Source organism: Carassius carassius, chromosome 13 (genome assembly GCF_963082965.1).
Source record: "Carassius carassius chromosome 13, fCarCar2.1, whole genome shotgun sequence".
Classification (NCBI taxonomy): Eukaryota; Metazoa; Chordata; class Actinopteri; order Cypriniformes; family Cyprinidae; genus Carassius; species Carassius carassius.
Genome location: NC_081767.1, coordinates 9,538,343 through 9,562,575, shown reverse-complemented (window position 1 = coordinate 9,562,575; position 24,233 = coordinate 9,538,343). Strand labels below are relative to the sequence as shown.

Genomic DNA, 24,233 nt, shown 5'->3' with positions numbered 1-24,233 from the left:
CATCTGCGTCTCCTGCCTGGGTGAGGACCATGCAGCGCTTGCGCTCGCTGACGGCGGCTGCCCTCACTGCGAGCTAATGCCTATGGTGACTCTGAGGACTCGCCAGGCGTTCTTCTCGAAGCTTGCATCATCCGCTGCGCCGCAGCACCGTAAAAAGCGCCGATCTCAGCGTCTACCGGAACCGCCTCCAGCTCTGGCGAGCTCGCCAGTTCCCTCCGCTTCACCGGCTTCCCCTGCATCGCTTCCCGATGGTCAGCGGCTGCTGTCTGCCGCCACGTCCTCCGAGGAAGTGGATCTCAGGGCCGCGTCAGAGAAAAGGACACATGCTCTCAGCTTGCTTCGGGCTGTGAGGGTTGGGCGAGCTCCGTGGATCTCGCGCCTTCTGCTCAGAGGCCCAGCAGATGGGCGGATATCGATAAAGAGCTGATACGAGTGCTCACGCTGGCCGCGGCGAGCCTCAGCCTGGAGTGGTCTGCACCAGCGCCCCCTTCTCGTTCCCGGCTGGATGGTAGCTTTCTCCCGGATGAGCGTTTTTCTCCCAGCTCAAAGCACGCCCCTTTTCTTCCTGAGCTTCACGAAGAAGTGGCGAAAGCTTGGAACGCTCTATTCTCGGCGAGAGTTCGTTCATCTGTTTCACCAGCATTCTCCGCACTGGACAATGCTAAAAACAGAGGCTACCTGTCACTTCCGCCGGTGGAACAGGCTATAGCAGCGCACCTTTGCCCGCCCTCTGCTGGACGGCGGACTAAGGCGGCGTTGCCATCCAAAGCCTGCTGCATGACGTCATCGCTGCTCGCACGGATCTTCTCTGCTGCTGGGCAGGCTGCGTCTGCGCTGCACACCATGGCCACGCTGCAGATTTTCCAGGGCGATCTCCTCCGCAAGCTGGATGAGATGGGACCTGAAGCGATCTGTCTCGTGGATCTGAGGAGTGCTTCGGATCTCTCCCTCCGCGCTACTAAGTCCGCTGCACAGGCCATGGGACGGGTTATGGCTTCCGCTACGGTGGCTGAGAGGCATTTGTGGCTGACGCTTTCCGACATCGCGGAGTCTGAGCGCGCTGCGTTCCTCGACGTGCCGCTGACTCCTGCTGGCCTCTTTGGATCGTCTGTCAACGAGTTTGTGGAGAGATTCGCCGAGGACCAGAAAGCGTCACAAGCGTTCAAGCACTTCTTGCCGAAGCGCTCCGGTTCTGCAGCGAGCCGCGCTAGACCGGCCCCACAGAGCTCTCAGTCACACCCACCGCCTCCAGCTGCGTCATCACGACAGCGTCAGCAACGCAGCTCGGGACCCCGTTCTCGCTCTTCCAGCCGTCGCCCCGCGCCGTGGGAGCCGCGGCAGAGGATTACGGTGAAGCCAGAAGCCCCGAAAACATCTTAGCACTGCTGGGAAAGCGCCGGTGTACGAGTTCCGCTGCGGCCGAGCTCTCACCCAAGCGCGCTGCTGTTGCAGTTCCAAGAATTGTGACTGTCTCAGCGTTTTCTGCAATGCGCAAGCCTGCACGAGTGCCCGCTTGCCTGCACACAAAAGCCGTTATCACGGCTACCCAGATATTTCCCGAAAAGAGTGTTATTTCTGGTGTTCCGGCCATGGCCGATGGTGCTATAAATGTAGTGACGATGCCCACTCCTCAGTGCCCATCTCCACATGTAAGCACAGCCCTGCACACAGGGCTCGCGCCTATAAGATCGACTCATATCGGTCACGCGCACCACATAGTAAACGTGCCCACTCCTCAGTGCCCACAAACACTATGTCACACACGGCGCGTGGTTTCTGTAAAAACGAAACCCGTGCACGTACGCTCTGCCCAGGCAGACAGCGAGTCAAAAGCAGTAAATGTGCACATTTGCAGCCCACAGTTACTCGCAGACATCACGAGTCCCATGGGATCCGCTCAGCCCTCCCTCAATCGGTTAAGCGCCGGGACGGGGTCAAGGAGGAGCGATCTGCCCGCTGTGATCAGCGCGCTCCCCGCCTCAAATGCCACAGGCGTAACGCCCATGTTGCAGCACACCGAAGCGCCGCCGTTGCCCAGGCAACAGAGCGCGCTTCGCATCCAGCCCTTAGCCATTCATGCAGATGCATGGTCAGCGCTTACAGGGGTTTCGGATTGGGTGCTAGGCATTATAAAGAGAGGCTACTCGCTACAGTTTTTTCGACGCCCTCCGCGCTTTTTAGTGCGCGTCGAAACTACGGTCAAAAAAGAAGTAGCACACCTACTTCGAGCCGAAATATCAAAACTGTTGAGCAAAGGGGCTGTAGAGCCTGTGTGTCGAGCTCAAAGGGAGGGGGGGCTGTACAGCAGATACTTTCTGGATCTAAGACAGCTGAACAGGGCATTGGTGAAACGCAGTTTCAGAATGCTTACGACCAGGAAGCTCCTCGCGCATATTCGTAGAGGAGACTGGTTCATGTCAATAGATCTGAAGGACGCGTATTTTCAAATACAGGTAGCGATAAAAATCACAGGCGATATTTGAGATTCGCCTTCGAGGGCCAGGCATACCAGTTTACAGTCCTGCCGTTCGGCTTGTCCGTAGCTCCTCGTACGTTTACGAGGTGCATGGACGCAGCGCTCGCTCCTCTCAGACTCAGAGGCATGCGAGTGCCGAACTATTTGGACGACTGGCTGATTCTGGCTCAATCACGAGCGGAGCTCCATGACACCGCGGCTGTCGCCACAGCGCGCGTTGAGCATGCAGCGCGCGGCGAGTTCTCTCCGCTGTGGCGCGACTGTTTCGCTCAGAGAATGTCAGAGGATGCTGGGTCTCATGGCCTCGGCATCTCCGGCTCTGCAGCTGGGCCTGCTCCGCATGCGCCCCCTGCAGTTCTGGCTGAAAGCGCGGATACCGCGCGGAGCGTGGGTATCTGGTCGACTGCGTCTCAAGGTCAATCAGGGCTGCGCTACAGCCCTGAAACCCTGGACAGCAAACGACTGGTACCAATCAGGTGTAAGCCTGGGGACTTCCTCGAAAGTGAAGATGGTGTCGACGGACTCCTCCACTTCGGGATAAGGAGCGCTGCTCGAGGGCAGACCGTCCTTTGGCCTGTGGTCAGAACGGGAAAAGCTCCAACATATCAACTGTCTGGAAATGTTGGCAGTGGAGAACGCGCTGACGCGCTTTTGTCCCCGAGTCAAGGGCCGCCACGTCTTAGTCCGTTCGGACAATATGTCTGTGGTGTCCTACATAAATTGCCAGGGCGGTCTCGGGTCCCGAAACCTGTACAGGCTGACGGAACGCCTCCTGGTTTGGGCTCAGTGCAACTTGCGCTCGCTGAGGGCAGTGCATGTGCTTGGGCTGCAGAATCTGGGTCCAGACAGGCTGTCCAGAAACAACATTCCCACGGGCGAATGGTCTCTACACCCGCAAACAGTCCGGCATTTGTGGGAGAGATTTGGCAGGGCGGAGGTGGACCTCTTCACGTCCCACGAAAGCGCGCTGTCACGGAGATGGCCGTGCTGCCCGCTGTATGCTTTCCCTCCCGTCTCCCTCCTTCTGCAGGTGATAGAACGGGTGAGAGAAACGAGATGTTCAATACTGCTTGTATCACCTTTTTGGAAGAACCAACCATGGTTCCCAGATTTGATGCGGTTAGCAGACATCGCCCCGTGGCCAGTGCCGTTGAGGAGGGACCTCCTCTCGCAGGCCAGGGGCTCGATTTGGCACCCTCAACCGGAGTTGTGGTCCCTCCATGTGAGGGCGCTCAACGGTTACCCGCTGATCTCTCAGTGGGAGTGCTAAATACCATCACTCAGGCTAGAGCTCCGTCGACGCGACGGCTGTATGCTTCGAAGTGGTCGGTGTTCTCCAGCTGGTGTACAGCTCAGGGATGTTCACTCCTTGATTGTGAGGTGACGGAGGTTCTCTCCTTCCTGCAAGAGCTGTTGGATAAGGGCAGAGCCCCATCCACGCTCAAAGTTTATGTGGCCGCCATCGCAGCGTTTTCTGAAACAGCGCTCGGTCAGTCAATAGGAAGGAACGATTTGGTCATCCGCTTCCTTAGAGGAGCTAGGAGGCTGAATCCTCCCAGACCTCCGTCAGTCCCTATATGGGACCTCGCGACGGTTTTGGAGGCCATGAAGGGTCCCCCTTTTGAGCCTATCCAATCGATTAGCCTCCAGCATCTGTCATTTAAGACGGTATTCTTGTTGGCTCTCGCTTCAGTGAAGCGTGTGGGTAACCTGCACGCGCTCTCGGTGAGCCAGCCGTGCTTGGAGTTTGGGCCTAATGACTCAAGGGTCATACTCAAACCTAGGCACGGTTATGTGCCAAAGTCCCTCAACACGCCGTTTCGGGATCAGGTTATTGCCCTGTCTGCCCTGTCGGAGTCAGGAAAGGAAGGAGACTCGAGTCTTCTTTGCCCTGTTAGGGTTTTAAGAGCTTATGTGTCTCGCTCTGCTGTCTTTCGACAGACTGAGCAGCTGTTTGTCTTGTTCAGTGGACGTTCCAAGGGAATGGCTGTTTCGAGACAGACTCTATCCAGATGGATAGTTGACGCCATAGCGTTAGCTTACGCTTCCAAGGGCCTTCAGTGCCCACTGGGCGTCAGAGCACACTCCACCAGGGGCGTCGCCTCGTCGTGAGCGTGGTCTACTGGGATCTCCTTGCAGGATATATGTATGGCGGCAGGTTGGGCCTCGCCGTCTACATTTATCAGGTTCTATAACCTGGAGGTTCCGGCCTTGCAAGCAAGGCTGCTGTCGGTATAGCCGAATCAGGGCCCTGATGGGAATTCTGAGTTTCGTGAGCGTTATGCGCTGCTGACTGTTATATGGGCAGTATTACGTAAGACCCGCATTGCCACATTGGTCAGGCCTTGCCTCGACTGTGTGATGATTGTATTGCCGCATCTACGGGTGCTGCTAGATATGGGACGGAGGGCTTCCCCCCCTCTCCTGTCCTGGGCTCTCTGTGAGTCCCTCGGGTGACTGTGCACTGTAAATCCTGGGCGTTGCTTCAGGTTTATTGGTGTGTGATCCCTGCGCACACGGCGTTTTACATGGGGTTCCCGTAGTGTCTTAGCTAAGACGCAGTACGAGAGAACTCTCGTAAGAGAACGTACTCGGTTACTAATGTAACCTCGGTTCTCTCTAAAAGAGAATAAACGAGTACTGCGTTCTCTGCCGTGCGTACGATTCACTCTGGTTCGCTTCGGCGATGAAATAAATCAGGTGAGTCAGCCTTTTCGAGCTCCTTTTATAGGGTTGGGCCACAGCCGTTTCGGCGCGAAGCGGCGTGATGGGCGCGAAGCGTCCTTATTTGTCTGATATTGCATCAGCCTGCGCTCGATAGGCTGTGCACTTGCTGCAGAGCCGCCAATGAGCGAGCGAGCCGTCTCGCCTATGGCTGTGTACCGCTGCAAATGCGCTTTACAAAAATTCAAAATTAAGGATAATTTTTTGCTTCAGTATTTCGTGAAAAGAGACTTTTCCCGTAGCTTCTTAGCTAAGACGCAGTACTCGTTCCCTCTTCTAGAGAGAACCGAGGTTACATTAGTAACCGAGTACGTTAAATCAAATTTGAAATGAATGAATATCAAGTTTTAATTACAGACACTATTTAAATGTTTATATTTCAACAATTAATATATCATCAATAATCACTTATATAAAATGAACTAATGTCCATTTTTAATATATATTTTTTAGTGTTGATTATTAAATATATTTCTTTAATTAATTGTTTACTGATTACATTTTATTTGAACTTTATTTTTCTGCCAAACTTTAACTTTAGTTCCTCTTCGAGGGAACATCGAACTGCATCGAACGACACTTTGGGGGAAGCCCCTCAGCGAAGCGCCTCTGAAGTATGAATGAAACTGAGCCAATCTTGATTGGTGTTGCGTCATGACGTAATGTGTGACGGCATATGCGGAAGCTATAAAAAGGACGCCTGCACACAACAGAGACAGCTTTCTGTTCTTCAGCAAGCGCTCTCTGTCTTGTTTGTCTTATTTGGTGTTGTATTGTCTACAGACAAAAGCATTATTATGGCGAGCACAAGCAGCTTCACGAGGTGTGTGCATCCCTGCCCACGTTATATCACGGGTGGGGACACACACCGTATGTGTGTGGATTGTTTGGGATTGCAGCATGCGTGGGCAGCTCTCGAGGGGGCTGCTTGCGAGGATTGTGAGAGATTGCCAATCTGTGTGCTGCGCTCCCGCCTGGCCGTTTTCATTGGGGATGGCCAGGCCTGCGAGCCCCGAGGTGCGGGACCCGCGTCCACTGAGGCGGCGCGGCAACGCTCATCATGGGGCTTGCAGATGGATCTGGTGGGGGATCTTGAGACTGCCGAGGCACGCTCTCGCGATTCATCCCCCAGTTCCGATGCTCTCGCTCGGAAGCCCGTCCCGCACGTGTGGAGAGCCCGGTGCTTGAGCTGTCTGCTTCCGAGGAAGTAGACGTGCTCAGCATCGAAGGCGGGGATTTTGGGGATGACTCGCCACCCCATGTCCCCACATATGAGGAGCTGGTGGAGGTTGTCTCTCATGCAGTGGCCCGTCTTAATATCAGTTGGCCACATGAGAAACGCTTATTATAAGCAAGTTGGACGAGCGTTTCCTGCAGCACAGAGAGCAACCTCGTCATCGGGGTTTACCGTTCTTTCCAGATTTACACAACGAGCTTGCCACTTATTTAGCCCCCGAGTCGGCATCATCCCTAAAAACCCCGGTGCTGCCCACTAAACCATGCCGAGACACATCTGCGTTAGTGGGCAGGGCTTATATGGCTGCGGGTCGGGCTAGCGCTAGTCTGCATACAATGGCAGTACTGCAGGCGTACCAGGCCGACCTTCTTAAAGATATTGATGAGGGCGAGGGTCCAACGAAATTATTGCGGAGTTGAGGAAGGCTGCAGATTTGTCTCTCCGAGTCACCAAGGAAACAGCCCGTGCTATCGGCCGTTCCATGGTGGCAATGGTGGTCTCGGAGAAACACTTATGGTTAAATCTGTCAGGCATCAAGGAGAAGGACAGGGCTTTCCTCCTTGATGCCCCGATTTCGCCTTCTGGCCTGTTCGGTGACTCCACAGGCATGCGGCCAGGCAGCATTCGCGTCTGCACATCGAGAATCATTTTCGGTCGAACCCTGCCGGAGATCCACTTCAGGGGGCCAAGAACGAATCCCAAAGAGTATTTCGATCCATGGAAAAATCTCACAAATAATTCTCCTTGGGCTCTGCACACTATTCAAAAGGGGTACAGACTACAGTTCTGTTCCCGCCCACCAAAGTTCACTGGGGTGGTCTGGACTGTAGTCAGCCCAGAGCAGAGTCAGGTTTTGGAACAAGAAGTAAACTCTCTGCTGGTAAAGGAGGCTATAGAACGTATTCCTCCTCCAGACAGGGAGTCCGGGTCCTACAGCCGCTACTTCTTAGTTCCCAAGAAGGATGGGGAGTTGCGTCCAATAATAGATCTCAGGCATTTGAATCGGTCTCTGATGAGATACAGGTTCAAGATGCTCACTATTCCCATCATCGTGAACCAAATTCAATCCAAAGATTGGTTTGTCACGATAGATCTGAAGGACGCATACTTCCACATTTCCATCCTTCCATCTCACAGGAAGTTCCTGAGGTTCGCCTTCGGGGGCGAGGCGTACCAATATCGGGTTCTTCCGTTTGGCCTAGCTCTCTCCCCTCGCACATTTACAAAATGTATGGATGCAGCTCTAGCACCGCTGAGGCTTCAGAGACTCAGGGTTCTCAATTATATTGACGACTGGCTGATTCTAGCCCAGTCACAAGAGCTGGCAGTTCGGCATCGAGATGTTGTCCTTGCCCACATCCAGAGCCTGGGGTTGAGACTCAACACGAAAAAGAGCATGTTGGCACCAGCCCAGAGAACCACGTTCCTGGGAGTGGTGTGGGATTCGGTCACGATGCGGGCACAATTGTCTCCTGCACGGATCGAATCCATCCTGGCCACGGTGACCAGGATAAAGCTAGGCCAGGCCATCACTGTAAAACATTTCCAGAGAGTGTTAGGTCTCATGGCAGCAGCATCCAATATCATTCCATTTGGTCTCCTGCACATGAGGCCCTTGCAGTGGTAGTTGAAAACCAAGGGGTTCTCCCCGAGGGGAAACCCCTTTCACATGATCAGGGTTACATGCAGATGCCTTCATTCCCTATCTATGTGGAAGAGAGCCTGGTTTCTGTCCCAAGGTCCCGTGCTGGGAGCGTCATGTCGACGGAAAGCAGTCTCGACAGACGCCTCCCTCACGGGCTGGGGCGCGGTCATGGACTGCCGCTTTACGAGAGGTCTATGGCAGGACCATCATTCCTCCTGGCATATAAACTGCCTGGAAATGTTGGTGGTGTTCCGAGCTCTGAGGAGCTTCCTGCTGGATCTCGAGGGTCATCACATCCTTGTGAGGACGGACAATATGTCGGTGGTGGCCTATATAAACCATCAAGGGGGTCTGAGGTCTCGCCCTCTATGCAGACTGGCGCATCAGATCCTCTTGTGGTCCCAGGGGAAATTGTTGTCTCTCAGAGCAACATACATCCCAAGGAAATAGGAATCAGAAAGCAGACATCCTGTCGAGGCAGGGGCTGAGGCTGAGGCAGAGGTTCAGCCCAGTGGAAGTGGATCTATTCGCGTCTCGAGAGACGACTCACTGTCCACTGTGGTTCTCCCTCACACATCCAGCCTCACTGGGGTTGGATGCCATGGTGCAGACGTGGCCGAGGCTGCTCTGCTCCCAGGAGTTCTAGAGAGGGTTCGTCGCAACGGCATCAGTCTATTATTGGTAGCCCCATTGTGGCCGGCCCGAGTATGGTTCTCAGACATAATATTACTCCTGGACGGCCCTCCATGGGAGCTTCCCATCAGGAGGGACCTGCTGACACAGGCAGAGGGCTCAATACTTCACCCTCGGCCCGAATTATGGAATCTGTGGGTCTGGTCCCTGGGGGGGCACAGTACCGAGAGGCTGGCCTGTCAGCAGGAGTAGTGGAGACCATACTCAGCTCTAGAGCTTCCTCCACTAGGAAATTGTACGGCCTAAAATGGAATGTTTTCACCGTTTGGTGCAGAGAGCATGAGGTGGACCCAGTTAACTGCCCAGTGGCTTCAGTGGAGTTCCTCCAAGATCGCTTCTCAGCTGGTCTTACCCCGTCCACTCTCAAGGTGTATGTGGCTGCCATTTCGGCTTTTCACACTCCTCTGAGTGATGGAGCTCATTCTACCAGAGGCATGGCGTCTTCTAGAGCCCTCCTCTCAGGGGCCCCCATCCAGGAGGTCTGCGATGCAGCAGGATGGACCACCGCTCATATTTTTATTAGATTTTACAGCCTAGACATTCCATCGACACCTGGCACCCTTGTGCTCTCGTCCTAAGTGTGCCTGTGTGCAGCTTCACACTAGGACAGGCAGGGCTCGTTGTGGCATAGTGGGTACTCGTTCCCCCAAAGTGTTGTTCGACGCAGTTCGATGTTCCCTCGAAGGGGAACATCTCGGGTCATGACTGTAAGCCTTGTTCCCCGAGAAGGGGAACGAAAACTGCGTCCCTTCGCCACACCTCCCCCTGCCTGGGAGCACTTGCTTCATCACAGAAGCTGTCTCTGTTGTGTGCCGGCGTCCTTTTTATAGCTTCTGCATATGCCGTCACACATTACGTCATGACACAACACCTATCAAGATTGGCTCAGTTTCATTCATACTTCAGAGGCGCTACGCTGAGGGGCTTCCACCAAAGTGTCGTTCGACGCAGTTCTCGTTCCCCTTCTCGGGGAACAAGGGTTACAGTCATAACCCGAGACGTTTTCTAAATAAAACTTTATTTTCTGCTAAATAAAACATTAATTTTGGTTTAAGTGTTCAGTAAAACGTTTTTGGTGCATCACTATCAAATAGTGCACTATGTAAGGGTATAAGAAGTGATTTTAGGCCCTTCGTCTTGTTAGCCAGGGTTGCACCCCTATTATAGGTTATATTGGTTATATCTATTATTGGCACTTCAAGTATTGGCCTCTAAACTGATCAGCGCTACATAAACCATCTCATTTGGCCCATGGTGTGAGAAACGACTGGAATTCAGAGGGTTTTTCTCCTTCTGGAAAGCTTTAGAAATATTAAAACAGGATAGGAATGAGGATAATGGAGTTAAACATGTCTGTTCAGTGTTATGTAACATACTCTTACAGACTGCTTTTGTGTTGAATTCTTTGATCGTGTTTTTGCACAGTTTGTCAGTTTTGTCGGCTTTACTGACAAGATGCGCATTAAATATTGCATGCAATTTATCATGCAGCCTTAGTCTGCACTGGTATGTGACATATATGCAAATTATGTCATTAGCCTTCTCTTAGTGTGAATGCTCGTTTCTATATAAATTAGGTTTATTTTAGATATATTATTCACAGAGGTCAGTGTTATTTGTCTGGCACAGGTAATGCTGTCTTATTATTAAAAAGGGATATTTGTGTACAGTTTACTCTTAAGCATCAAATGAAAAACTTATGAAAACAAAATTACATAAGCTTACATTCTTAATGAATTCACCTCTTTTAATTTCATCCTAAAGTTCTGATTGTCTAGTTTGGTGGGACAAAGAGGCAGAGTGCATTTAATAGACTTATGGATTTATATTATTTATGGAAAATGTCTCTATGGGTTCTGATGCTGGATTCATGAAAATCATCTTAAGAAAAAAATTAAGAAATTTCTAAAGAGTATGTAACGATTCTACAGTAAGTGCAGTTCTTTTTTCCTCAGAACTTTTTTTTCTACTTAAAGGGGTCATATGGGGGTCAGAGATCATTATTCTGTGTATTTGGTGTAACAGAATATATTGGCATGCTTTAATGTTCAAAAACACATTATTTTTCAAATACTGTACATTATTTTAGGTCCTCTATGCCCAGCCTCTCTCAAACACACCGTTTTCTACAAAGTCCCTCCTTCCAACAAGCTCAGTCTGCTCTGATTGGCCAACTGACATTGTCGGAAATGTAACGCCCCTTTCCATAATCATGAGCTTCATCTTTCAAAATAAATGTAAAGACCGTTAATAATGTCCTTAGTTTTACCATCAGTTCAAGCCCGAAAGGGAAACAGAGTGGCGTGACAGACTCTAGTCTTTGCAACTTTACAGATCTTCTTCATGCACCAAGAGCTTGTAACACTCCAAAGAGAAAGGAAATCATATGACCCATTTAATAAAAAAATGTAAAAGACTTTGGTGTTATTGGGTTGTAATACATGGCAGTATTTGATGAAGACTTGCTTATCAACTTGCTTATCAAATTGAGGTACCCGTTTGAGAAATTTCATATTTTCAAATTAAATGAAAAATTACATTACACATAATCATTGTTTTCATTATTGATGGGTCACTTACATGTAGCTAAATTTACTGTATATTATCTCAATACATCTCAATTAAATTAATTATTCTTAAAAAAAAAAAATTGGAAATACAAAATTCTTTAAAAAAAAATAGCAGTTAAGAATATATTATTTATAATTTTCTTAACAATATTCGGTAACAGTAAAATCAATTATAGAAAACTTTGTAGGCTGTCCAGAATTTCTGTCCAATCCGATTTCCTTCCATCCTAATTCTGTCCATTTAAAATATATAACTAAAAATAGAATATGATGCTGGATGGTTGTACTGTGATGGATATTTAGTATACCTGCTAAGGTTTTTTTGGTCTTTTATACTATTTATGTTTTTCTTGCAACCTTTGTTTTTCAGGCGGATGAGGAGAGGAATTATCATATCTTCTATCAGCTCTGTGCATCTGCTCACCTCCCGGAGTTTAAAGCCCTGAAACTTGGTGAGCTAGACACACAGTGCAGTTTTCACAAAAGTATATAGGAAAAATTGCATATTTAAATTGTACAAACATTGGTAGGGGAAAAAAGCTGATGGATCACAGAATCCAGTCATAAAAATATAATAAAAGATTACATAATTAAAAATGTATAATTTTTTGGAAAGTGGGCAGCACTTTGTTTGTCATAAAAAGTAAAAGGAATTGTTAATTATAATTTGCTTACATATTAAATTGTGTATGTTTTATGATTTATTTAATTGCCAACATTTTTTACCATTAAATAATAAATCCAGAAAAATCTAGATAGTCTATGAAAAAAATTATAGGGCCCTATCCAATTGCTCAATGTATTAGACATTCTTTTTCTGATATTAAAATGTAATTAAACTGTCAAAAAAGAACAATTTGGAAACTGGGATAAATTAAACCGAATTGGAGAAAAAATTTAAGGATTTTAAAGGGCTCTAAAAAGGTAATTTTTGTTTAATTTACAATGAATAGTTGTTAAATAGTATAGGTTTCATTAATAAGACATGGTTTTTGATTATTTATTGATTATTGATTATTGAAATTTAGTTTAATATAATCCAAAAAATGTAAATTGAAAAAAACGAATAAAAAAAAAAGAGACATTTGCATAGAGGCCTAGTAAACGTGTGTGTTTGTGGGTAACGTGTCAGATTAGAGTGTGCACAGCATGGAGAGAGGATATCAGAACTGTCCTACTGAGAGGCGGGCTGTGCAGGTCTAAATACACACACATGCTATGCAAACACACACACACACACACACACAGAACCACATAAGAATACTGTAGCTTCTGTGGTTCGTTTCCACACACACACACACACACACCTATCCTTATCATCTCTTCTCTGTTCGCTTCACCCACTTGCTCTGAAACACACACATACAGCTGGCTCTGTGCTCTCTCCTGCTGTTTACCTACTCAGCTGACTTCCTGATCAGCTGACGCCCCGTTAATGTGAGGGTTTATGTTTGAGTGTGTATCTCAATAAGGACTCTGTTGCCAAGCAACAGTACATCATTAATTTAATCTGTGAACAGGGCTTTGTATTTTAGGGTTTGTCTGTGAATAAGATGTTTTTTATTAATTCAGATCTGTGTGTATTAATGACTAAGTCTGCTTATTTTTTTTTTCTTAAATATCCTTTTAATGGTTGGGGAGTTTCTTGCACAATTGGTGAAAAAAGCTTCTTTGGTGAACACATTATATCTTTGGAATAGATCCTTCAGAAGGACTGCTGTTTGTGTATTTGGGTGGTATAATTAATTTGTGTGTGTGTTTCCCTACAGGAAAGGCTGGTGATTTTCATTATACCAAACAGGGCAGGAACCCAGTGATTGATGGAATCGATGATGCCAAGGAGATGTCGACCACCAGAAATGCCTTCACACTGCTTGGTCAGACTTAAAGTTCAATGATTTCTCATGTAGTTGAGAGTTTAATGCTCAAAATAACCAGCTCAGATGACATAGAGATTAAATTACAGTATCTAATATCAGACTTGGATTAAACGGATATTCCACCCCAAAATTAACATTTTGTCATTAATCACTTACCTTAAAACGTCTTGGGAACACAATTTAAGATATTTTTGGATGAAAACCGGGAGGTAAAATACACTGTCAAGGTCCAGAAAAGTATGAAAAGCATCGTCACAATAGTCCATCTGCCATCAGTGGTTCAACCATAATGTTATGAAGCAACAATAATATTTTTTGTGCGCGAATAAGAAAAAAAAACTTTATTCAACAATTTGTCTCCTCTGGAGTATCTCCACATCAGCGTAGCGCCATCGCAAACACTATTCTGTGTCAGCCACGCAACAAGGATGTGCAGTTTTCTTTCAGATCAAAGTGTAAATACACATAAAAAATAATTTCTTTGGCGTGGATGACACAGAAGAGCGTACACTGCTTGCGTTCAGCTATTTTCCAAAATGGCACTACAGTGATGTGGAGAGATGATAATCAAGTTCCAAGATGTCTATAGTGTGGGAAAATATGCAAAACTAAGAAGTTTGTGCGTGTAGGTGGTTGGAAGAATCAAACCAAAAGTTTACAAGAAATTTTACAAAACAACAATGTGAAAATGACGTGCTAGGGAATTTGTGTGGCAAAATGCCCTTCCAAAGGCAGAAATGAGGTGTAGTTTTAACCTTGCATTGTCCAGTACTGATGGTTTAAATTCATATGTTTCTGTAAGCTACAAAATATATGGCAGGCTGAATTGATACAGGCCTAAAATTCTTAATATTCTGGAATAGTGACAGTAAATATAAATTAATAATGTTTGTTCTTGCTTTCGTTCATGTTTCAAAAGTATATAATTGGGTCGGAAGACATTGTACTGTAGTAATTATTACAGTGAAAACTCAAAGGTTTTCAGTTTTATTCTAAACAATAACAAAACAGTTGTTTTTATTTGGGGTTGGGTTTATCCCATGAAACACAAACACTAGCTGTGTTTACATGGACACTACTAATCCGATCATAATAGAAGCACAATCAGAATAAAAATGTCACATGTAAACACGTCAATCGGATTGAATTGGCTCGATCCGACTAAAATTTAGATCGGATTGTAAGGGGTGGTTTATTCCTTTTGTAATCCGAGCGAGAGAACATGTAAACACTTGATTGAAAACCGAAACTGGAAAGTACTGCGCAGTGACGTAGAAATAGCTTAATGAGTATGACGCGTAGAACGAGGTGTTCTTTCTGGTGAATAAAGTGTCATAAATAAGTGTCCTGTCATTATAAATCTCCCCTTTCACTCAGCGTATGTGAAGTGGAACACGACCACGTCCCACCAGTCCTTGTTTAAGACTCTCATCAACAGACGACTAGTTTTGGGTGCGGGAAGGGGCACTTTTACACCTTTTTTTTTTTTTAAGTAACGTTAAGCAGCACAACAGTTCATGTGCTGGTCGTTGCCTAATTAGGACCCGAAGTACATAAATATCATGTGTGCTTGTATGCAACAGCAGCGTGAAACTCTGTATATTCATGCAGTGTGCACATGTCAAAAGAGTAAATCCGATCAGAAGCTTGTGACATTTAAACGCTCATATCAACCCGATCACTTTATTTAGCGTTCATGTAAACACTATGTTCAGATTTGTCAATCAGAATGAATTAATTCCGATGGAAGCAAAAAGTGTCCATGTAAATGCACCTAGTGTTACTACTAGACTGTCATGACTCAGGGTCTCAGGAAGAAGTGCTAGAACTGTCACTGGTGCCCCTTACAAAAAATAGGTGCATGACGACCCTGATCACGGATTGGACAATCCACAATGCACTGAAGCGCAAAATCAGAATAATGTTGATTCTAAACAAACACAAACTGAACTGATTTCTTGGTTTTTCATATTGTCAATTTGTTGCTGTCTCTTTTCAGGTGTAAATGAGTCCTATCAGTTGGGCTTGTTTCAGATTCTGGCTTCAATTTTGCACCTGGGGAACGTTGAAGTGAAGGATAGAGACTCAGACAGCAGTATTATTCCAGTGAGTTTCATGTTATGTGGATTGGCCCTGCGATTCTATTGTTACATGGTAAAAGTATAAACCAAAAAAAAAGAATGTCTTGAAGTGCAATGTAAAAAAAAAAACCAAAAACCCATGTGTTGAGTGTGAAACAGCTTTAATTAGTATACATTTATTGTGAAATGACTGCATTTCCGTGTCAATCCATGTTAATTTTTCCCGCGAACAATGCGCTTGCACTTTTATTCAGCGCCAGCAGCACAGAAAAAATAGACTCGGTACGTAAACGATTGCTGCACTGCTGCAGACGCACCACTCCTTGAACACACTGACGGACCCCAACCGTGTGCAGTATGAACGCTGGAATCCGTTAACATGGGTGCATAAAAAAAATACGCAATGCGCATTGCAGACGGAGTATGTGTGAAACAGGCATTATAACGTAACACCAGAGCTCTACTGTGTTTACCCCTCACCACGCCTCGCAGTCGCTGCTTAGAAGTGCAACATTGTAAAGGGTCCATCTGCAACAGTGTCGTTAACATTCCGAACGTTGAGTAATTAAATAAATCGGTATGCTGGTATATTAAAAATTAATATCGTAACGAAAATATACACCGGTTTTTCGGTATTAATCGGTATACTGCCCAGCACTAACCTCAATATCTTCATGAGTTATAGTCTCATTTAGAAGATTAGAATAATTTACATATTTTGAAGATACAAGCAGTTGTGAAATGCTATTTAGTATATAAAACCCTCTGCAAGTATGCTATATGTACACTGATAAAGTTGGACATATTTATTGGTAGGTATTTATTTTACAGTCCACATGTACATGATATATGTCATTATAGTGATGAAAATAAAATTCAAGACTAGGTTATTACTGGGTAATAACTAGGTACTATTCTTGAACCTAAACCTAACCTTGAGCCATGTAGTTACTTTATATAACCATTACTTTCTTAGATATGAACATTTTACATACACGTGAGTGCACATACTGTAAAATAAAGTGCAATTGTAAGTTTTAAAATTTTTTGCATAATCATTTTTGCCCAAATATCCCAGAGCCTCCCATTTTAACTGTAAGACAATGTTTCATTGTGTAGTAATGATGTACTGTAATTCTCTCTCTCTTTTCCCTTCAGCCAAATAATGGTCACCTGAGTGTGTTTTGTGAATTGATGGGTGTGACATATCAAGACATGTCTCATTGGCTGTGTCATAAGAAGCTGAAGACGGCAACTGAAACGTACATAAAGCCCATCCCTAAACTACAGGCCATAAACGCCCGCGATGCTCTCGCCAAACATATCTACGCCAAACTCTTTAACTGGATCGTGGACCATGTGAACAAAGCGCTGCATTCTTCGGTCAAACAGCACTCGTTCATTGGAGTCCTAGACATTTACGGGTGTGTTCATATGCACAGATACACACCTTTCAGAACAGATTACATTCCTCTGAAAGATGTTCCATTTAAAATTACAGAAGTGAATTGTGATGTTTTGTATTATTCCAGGTTTGAGACTTTCGAAATCAACAGTTTTGAACAGTTCTGTATTAATTATGCCAATGAGAAACTACAGCAACAGTTCAACATGGTGAGACCATCTGACCCACTCCACATTACACCAGATCTCGTCAGGTTATGTTTGATTGTTGATAATTCTGAATTCTGCTAGTAAATTGTGATGTATCTCGTCATGTGCAGCATGTGTTTAAGTTGGAGCAGGAAGAGTACATGAAAGAGCAGATCCCCTGGACTCTCATTGATTTCTATGATAATCAGCCATGTATCAACCTCATCGAGGCCAAGATGGGCATCCTCGACCTGCTAGATGAAGAGTGCAAGGTATGTCTTGACGGAATTCACAGAATGTTTAATATACATTTTTTTTAGGGATAATCTATTAGACTGTGGCTGTCATAAACTGTCAAATGCGTATTTAACACACTCAACCCACGGCTCTGGTAAAGTTGTGATATAAACTAAAAGGTATTAGCTGTTTAAAAAAAATAATACAAATTCAGTAGAACCAGTAATTTTGTGAAATACTATTACAATTTAAAATTTATGTTTTCTATTTGAATGTATTTTCAAATGTAATTTAAATGTAATTAGTCTTCAGTGGCACACGATCCTTCAGAAATCATTCTAATATGCTGATTTGGTGCTTAAAGGTTTAGTTCATCCAAAAATGGAAATTATGTAATTAATGACTCACCCTCATGTCGTTCCAAACCCATAAGACCTCCGTTCATATTCAGGTCTGTTGTGAGCACGTTCACAACACTGCAGTGACGCTGCTGACGTGTTTTTTGGTGTGCCCAATAACAAAGATAACACATTAGCAGCGTCACTGCAGTGTTGTGAACGCACTCACAACAGACCCGGAAGAAAAAACAATACTAAATAAAGTCGTCAGTGCGCCTCTAAGAAGTCTCCCTTTGATGTGGCCGTAAAAACATTCTGCATCTAAATAAATGCAATTCTTGTCAAGAAAAAAAAAAAAGAGTCAGAAGAAGCTGTTGTGAGTGGGATGGCCAACCCTACGTACCTCCACACCTGTGTTAATTGTGTTAAATATTTGTATGAGTTAAACAGAAAAAATTAATTGCATGCATTAATTAAGACAGTGCTACTGTAAAAACAAACAAATACTGTGTTGTGTATTTGCAATAGCATAATCCTGTTTGATACTACTTTGTTCTTAATATACTGTACAACCTCTCTGTCTCTCTCTTTCTCTCAGATGCCGAAGGGTTCTGATGATTCCTGGGCTCAGAAACTGTATAACACTCATTTGAAGACGTGTGCACTTTTTGAAAAGCCACGGATGTCCAATAAAGCCTTCATAATTCAGCACTTTGCAGATAAGGTACAAACACACACACCTCACACTGAGGCTGGTTCAGTATTTTTGATCAACTGTGCTATTCACAGTGTGGGTCATTTCATATACCAATGTCTAAACAAAGACGAATTGTATTTCTGTTCTCTAAAACCTAATGAGCTGCCTCATCTAAACAGTGCATAATCATTTCATCATATTAACAGATTGACAGAATTCACACTGCTTGCATAAGCCATGTGTCACTGTGTCCCAGAAGCGTCCTAGATGTGACGCTGAAAGTAATTTTTTGGTGTTGAGCCTATTTTGCTGTGTGACACACACTGAACTCAGCAGGAGACATTGACAGTGCACTTTAAACCTATTTATAAACACAATATTTTTTTTGTAATATAGACTATTATAAAGTATTATATGATTATGGAGCAATTTACTCATGTGTTGTCAAGATTCATGTACAGTAACAGGCAGACAAATGCTTCCTGTTCAGTAAATCTGACTGAATCCAGGCAATGTATGATGTTTACCTGGAGATTAATTACCATTTGAATGTAAATGTTATCCACTTCATATACACTCACTGGCCACTTTATTAGGTATACCTTGCTAGTACCAGGTTGGAACCTTTTTTGCCTTCAGAACTGCCTTAATTCTTTGTGACATAGATTCAACAAGGTTTTTCAAACATTCCTCAGTGATTTTGGTCTAATTGTCATGATAGCATCATGCAGTTGCTGCAGATTTGTTGGCTGCACATTCATGATGTGAATCTCTCGTTCAACCACATCCCAAAGGTGCTCTATTGGATTGAGATCTGGTGACTGTGGAGGCCATTTGAGTAAAGTGAACTCATTGTCATGTTCTAAAAACCAGTCTGAGATGAGTTGAGCTTTGTGACATGGTGCATTATCCTGCTGGAAGTAGCTATTAGAAGATGGGTTCACTGTAGTCATAAAGTGATGGACATGGTCAGCAACAATACTCAGGTAGGCTGGGTTTAAACAATGCTCAATTGGAAGATTTGAAAATATCCCCCACATCATTAATCCACCACCACCAGCCTGAACCACAGAGACAAGGCAAAGATTCATGTTCTTTACGCCAAATTTTGACTCTACCATCTGAATGTCGTAGCAGAAATCGAGACTCATCTGGACCAGGCAACTGGACCTGTTCTTAGCTGACAGGAGCGTCACCCGGTGTGGTCTTCTGCTGTTTTAGCCCATCTGCTTCAGGGTTTGTTGTCTGTTTAGAGATGGTATTCTGCATACCTTAGCTGTAAAGAGTGGTTATTTGAGTTACTGTTGGCTTTTTATCATCTCTAACCAGTCTATCCATTCTCCTCTGACCTCTGACATCAACAAGGCATTTTCTTCCACACAGCTGCTGCTCACTGGATATTTTCTCTTTTTCAGACTTCTGTAAACCCTAGAGATGGTTGTGTGTGAAAATCCTGGTAGATCAGTAGTTTTTGAAATACTCAGAATAGCCCGTCTGGAACCAACAACCATTCCACATTCAAAGTCACTTAAATCCCCTTTCTTCCCCATTCTGATGCTCAGTTTGAACTTCAGCAAACTTCTTCACCACATCTAAATGCAATGAGTTCCTGCCATGTGATTGGCTGATTAGCAATTTGTGTTACCAAGCAACTGAACAGGTGTACCTAATAAAGTGGCCGTTGAGTGTAAAATAGATCACAATATTTAATTTTGTAATAACTGCAACAGCTCTGTCAGATGGGCCACCATTTTAAGACTTAGCATTTTAAGACATTGCAAATCCACTTCAAGTCAAGTCAAGTCTGCTTTATTGTCAATTCTTCCACATGTACAGTACATACATACAGAGAATCGTAATTGCGTTACTCTCAGATCCCTGGTGCATACAGATAACATTAACAGTAGAGGCTAAAAATCTAGATAAAATATAACATACAGCTATACAATAAGGGAATGTAAAAAATATAATAAAAATAAAGTTGAATAAAGCAGTGCAAGGCACATGGCAGATAGAGTGCAAATCACTGAAGTGAACAAGCAGTGCAGATAAATAGATTTTTAGTGCAAGAAAAGGTTATTCTGTCTGATTAAAGGGACAAAGGGCTCAAGAGCAGTTATTTTATTTAAACTGACTAATGAGGTGGTAGAATGACGTCAGTTCCATGCTGAATGAGGTAGTGAGCAGACCAATGCTGCACAAAGTGACTGGTGCATGTCATCGTATGTAATGGGGGGGTGGAAGGACCTGGGGATGTGGGATCTGGAGGAGGGTTTCATAGTTCAGTGGTGCCTGGGGCAGAAGAGGGAAGTGGGGGCAAGTTCGGGAGCAAGTTCAGCTTCTTGACAACATGGTGGATGAAGCTGTCCTTCAGTCCTCCCTGATGGCAGCAGACTGAAGAAGCTGTGTGACGGGTGAGTGGGATCACCTGCGATGCAGACGGCTTTAAGGGTGAGACGGGTTCCGTAAATGTCGTGAAGGGAGGGGAGAGAGACACCAATGATCTTCTCAGCTGCTCTCACTATGCTTTGCAGAGTCTTTCGGCAGGACGCATTGCAGGCGCCATACCACACAGTGATGCAGCTCGACAGGATGCTCTCAATGGTGCCTCTGTAGAAGGTGTACATGATGGGGGGCGGGGCTCTGGCTCTCCTCAGTTTGAGGAGGAAGTAGATACGATGTTGGTATTTCTAGACCAGTGCTGTGTTGTTGTCTGTCCAGGAGAGGTCCTCTGTGATGTGCACACCCAGGAACTTGGTGCTGCTCACTCTCCACAGTCGCACCATTGATGGTCAGAGGAACATGTTGAGTGTGCGCTCTCCTGAAGTCAACAACAATCTCCTTCGTCTTCTCCAGGTTCAAAGAGAGATTGTTGTCACTGCACCACCCGGCCAGGCAGTTCACCTCGCTCCTGTAGTTTGTCTCATCTTTGTTGCTAATGAGACCCACCACAGTTGTGTCATCCGCAAACTTAATAAAGAGGTTGGAGTTGTGTGATGGTGTGCAGTCATGGGTCAGCAGAGTGAAGAGGAGGGGGCTAAGCACACATCCTTGGGGGGCCCCAGTGTTCAGTGTGATGGTGCTGGATGTGTTGCTGCCGACCCGTACTGCCTGAGGTCTTCCAGTCAGAAAGTCCAACAGCCAGTTGCACAGCGAAGTGTTGAGACCCAGATGAACCAGTTTGTGAATGAGCTGTTGAGGGATGATTGTGTTGAACGCTGAACTGAAGTCTATGAACAGCATTCTGACGTATGAGTCCTTTTTGTCCAGATGTGTGAGTGCTGAGTGGACGGCAGTTGTGATGGCATCATCGGTCGAGCGGTTGGACCGATATGCAAACTGGAAGGGGTCCAGGGAGGGGGGGAGGGCAGACTTGATGTGGTGCATGACTAGCCGTTCAAAGCACTTCATGAGGATGGGAGTGAGTGCAACAGGACGGTAGTCATTGAAGCAGGATGGAGACGGCTTCTTAGGGACTGGAATGATGGTGTTAGTTTCGAAACATGTTGGAACAACAGCCTGACTAAGTGAGATGTTGAAAAAGTCTGTGAAGACATCAGTGAGTTCTGCTGCACAGTCTCTCAGTACACGCACAGGGATGTTGTCAGGACCCGGAGCTTTGCGTGCATTGATCCTGATGAAGGATCTCCTCACGCTGTTTGGGGTCAGCGTCATCACCTGGTCGCCGGGAGGAGGTGGAGTCTTCTGTGCAGTGGTGCTGTTTTGTTGTTTCATTGTATGTGGCAGCCTGCTTGAACATATTCCAGTCAGTTGTGTCAAACCAGTCTTGAAGAGCCTCTGACGATACTTCCGGCCACACTTGAATCTGTTTTTAACTGGTTTGGCGACTTCTGTCATAAAGGATGTTCTAAACAATAAATATTATTAATATATATATATATATACATATATATATATATATATATATACATATATATATATATATATATATATATACATATATATATATATATATATATATATATATATATATATATGAAATAGTTCTAAAAAAACCTACCAGAGTTTCATTTTGTTAGCTTAGCAATATGCTAGCACAAGACTCTTGAGTCGAGTCTCCTGTGTGTGCTATATGTATGAGTTGCTGCATATGTCCTCACATGAACTCATGATGGCTACAGATCTGTTTTTAGAAACAATGTTCAATATCTGTGAGGAAGCACTTATGGACAAGGGGGCTGGGTAATAAGACACATTTAGAGTGTGTGATAGACATTTAGTAAACACACATAGCCGAGTCAGGGTTTGAGCCTTAGCAGGTGCTTACTCAAACAATCTAGGGGTTAAATCAGGGACCACTTCATTCTCTAATCAGCATAATGCAACTCTAAATCATATACATTTATTAGGTTACATAATATAGCATGCAATTTATGTCCAGTGGAAAACAGGGAGGTTAATGGAGCTCTTAGTTATGATTTATTTACATTTACATTTTTACATTTATTCATTTAGCAGACGCTTTTATCCAAAGCGACTTACAAATCAGGACAGTGGAAGCAATCAAAAATAACAAAAAGAGCAATGATATATAAGTGCAATAACAAGTCTCAGTTATGTTAACACAGTATACGTAGCATGGGCTTTTAAATAATATAATAAATTAAAAGAAAACAGATAGAATAAAAAAAGAATATAGCAAGCTAGTGTTAGAGGTCTTTACACACACACACACACAGACACACACACACACACACAATTGCATAATAAAATATAATACAAAAAGATTAGAAAGGTAGTTAGATTTTTTTTAAGAATAGAATTAGAATAGTGAGTGTTAAAGTTAGAGGGTCAAATAAAGATGGAAGAGATGTGTTTTAAGCTGATTCTTGAAGAAGGCTAAGGACTCAGCTGCTCGGATTGTAGGCAAACATCAATGTCTTGAAATTTATGCCAGCAGCTATTGGTAGCCAGTGCAAATTGATAAACAGAGGTGTGACGTGTATTCTTTTTGGCTCATTAAAAATTAATCTTGCTGCCGCATTCTGGATTAATTTATTTAAATACAATAATCAATTGATCTTAGATGTTTCTTCTGAAAGAAAAATGAGACCGGTTACAAAAGTAAGATGAATGAATGAATGAATATATTCTTGGTAACACTTTGCAATAAAATTCAATTGGTTAAGATTAGTTAATAAGATACAATATCATGAATTTCCAATTAACTTTTTTTTGCAACATTTACAGTAAGTCGGCATGAAATGTAAATTTTTTAATATAATGTATGTTTAAAATATATATAATGATGTGCACAAATTAATCATTTATAAATACACAAAAAATATTCCATTAGAAATAATAATATTGTGGTTATTTAATAATGTTAATGTTTAATTCATGTTTATTCTTGAAATGTAAAATTGTATTAATGTATGTTGAAGTTAACATTAGCCTAGGTTAACAAATGGCGTAAACTGCGGTCCGAATTTTTTATTTCATGTCAGCTATTGCGTTGACTAACTAAATGGTATCTCATAAATACTAAAATAACAATATGTATAAAACCTTATTGTAATTATTGTAAAGTATTACTAAAATGTAACAATTTGAAGACTTCACAATTATTTTTATTTTTATTTTTTTGCTTTCCATGTAATTTCACTGCTGACTTGGGGGGGGGGGGGACTATTCAGATGCTTGTTCATGGACTTTCTTTCTTATAGGATAACCTGACGTGTCTGTATGTGTCTGTCAGGTGGAGTATCAGTGTGATGGTTTTCTGGAGAAGAATAAAGACACCGTGAATGAGGAGCAGATACATGTTCTGAAGGCCAGTAAGGTGAGTGAATATCTGTCAGTCTGATCTTGCCATTGGTTAGTTTTCACAGAAAGATAATGCCCTCAACACTTTGAATAAATCCGTCTAAACTGGCACAAAACAAAACTTGACAATTCCCATTATACTTGATGCTGTGTGCACTGGAAGTGACCAATGCAGTGCAATTTAGTTGACTTGTATCCTGTTCCTTCTGTAGGTTTGTCACAATGTGTAGCTACTGCAGGTTTTTTTTTTTTTACAAATATAATGTATGAACTTA

The 24,233-nt window shown here is 44.2% G+C and overlaps 1 protein-coding gene across 3 annotated transcripts in view; it reads left to right on the top strand.

Moving 5' to 3' along the window:
- LOC132155952 (unconventional myosin-Va-like) overlaps nucleotides 1-24,233 on the top strand; it is a 92,273-nt gene that overhangs the window by 29,249 nt on the left and 38,791 nt on the right. For all 3 annotated transcript variants that reach the window (XM_059564742.1, XM_059564744.1, XM_059564743.1), the window contains exons 7-14: nucleotides 11,716-11,797; nucleotides 13,115-13,222; nucleotides 15,225-15,331; nucleotides 16,465-16,730; nucleotides 16,839-16,920; nucleotides 17,031-17,171; nucleotides 18,073-18,198; nucleotides 23,891-23,974. In XM_059564742.1, the coding sequence (XP_059420725.1) occupies nucleotides 11,716-11,797; nucleotides 13,115-13,222; nucleotides 15,225-15,331; nucleotides 16,465-16,730; nucleotides 16,839-16,920; nucleotides 17,031-17,171; nucleotides 18,073-18,198; nucleotides 23,891-23,974 (996 nt within the window). The remainder of the gene's footprint in view (nucleotides 1-11,715; nucleotides 11,798-13,114; nucleotides 13,223-15,224; nucleotides 15,332-16,464; nucleotides 16,731-16,838; nucleotides 16,921-17,030; nucleotides 17,172-18,072; nucleotides 18,199-23,890; nucleotides 23,975-24,233) is intronic.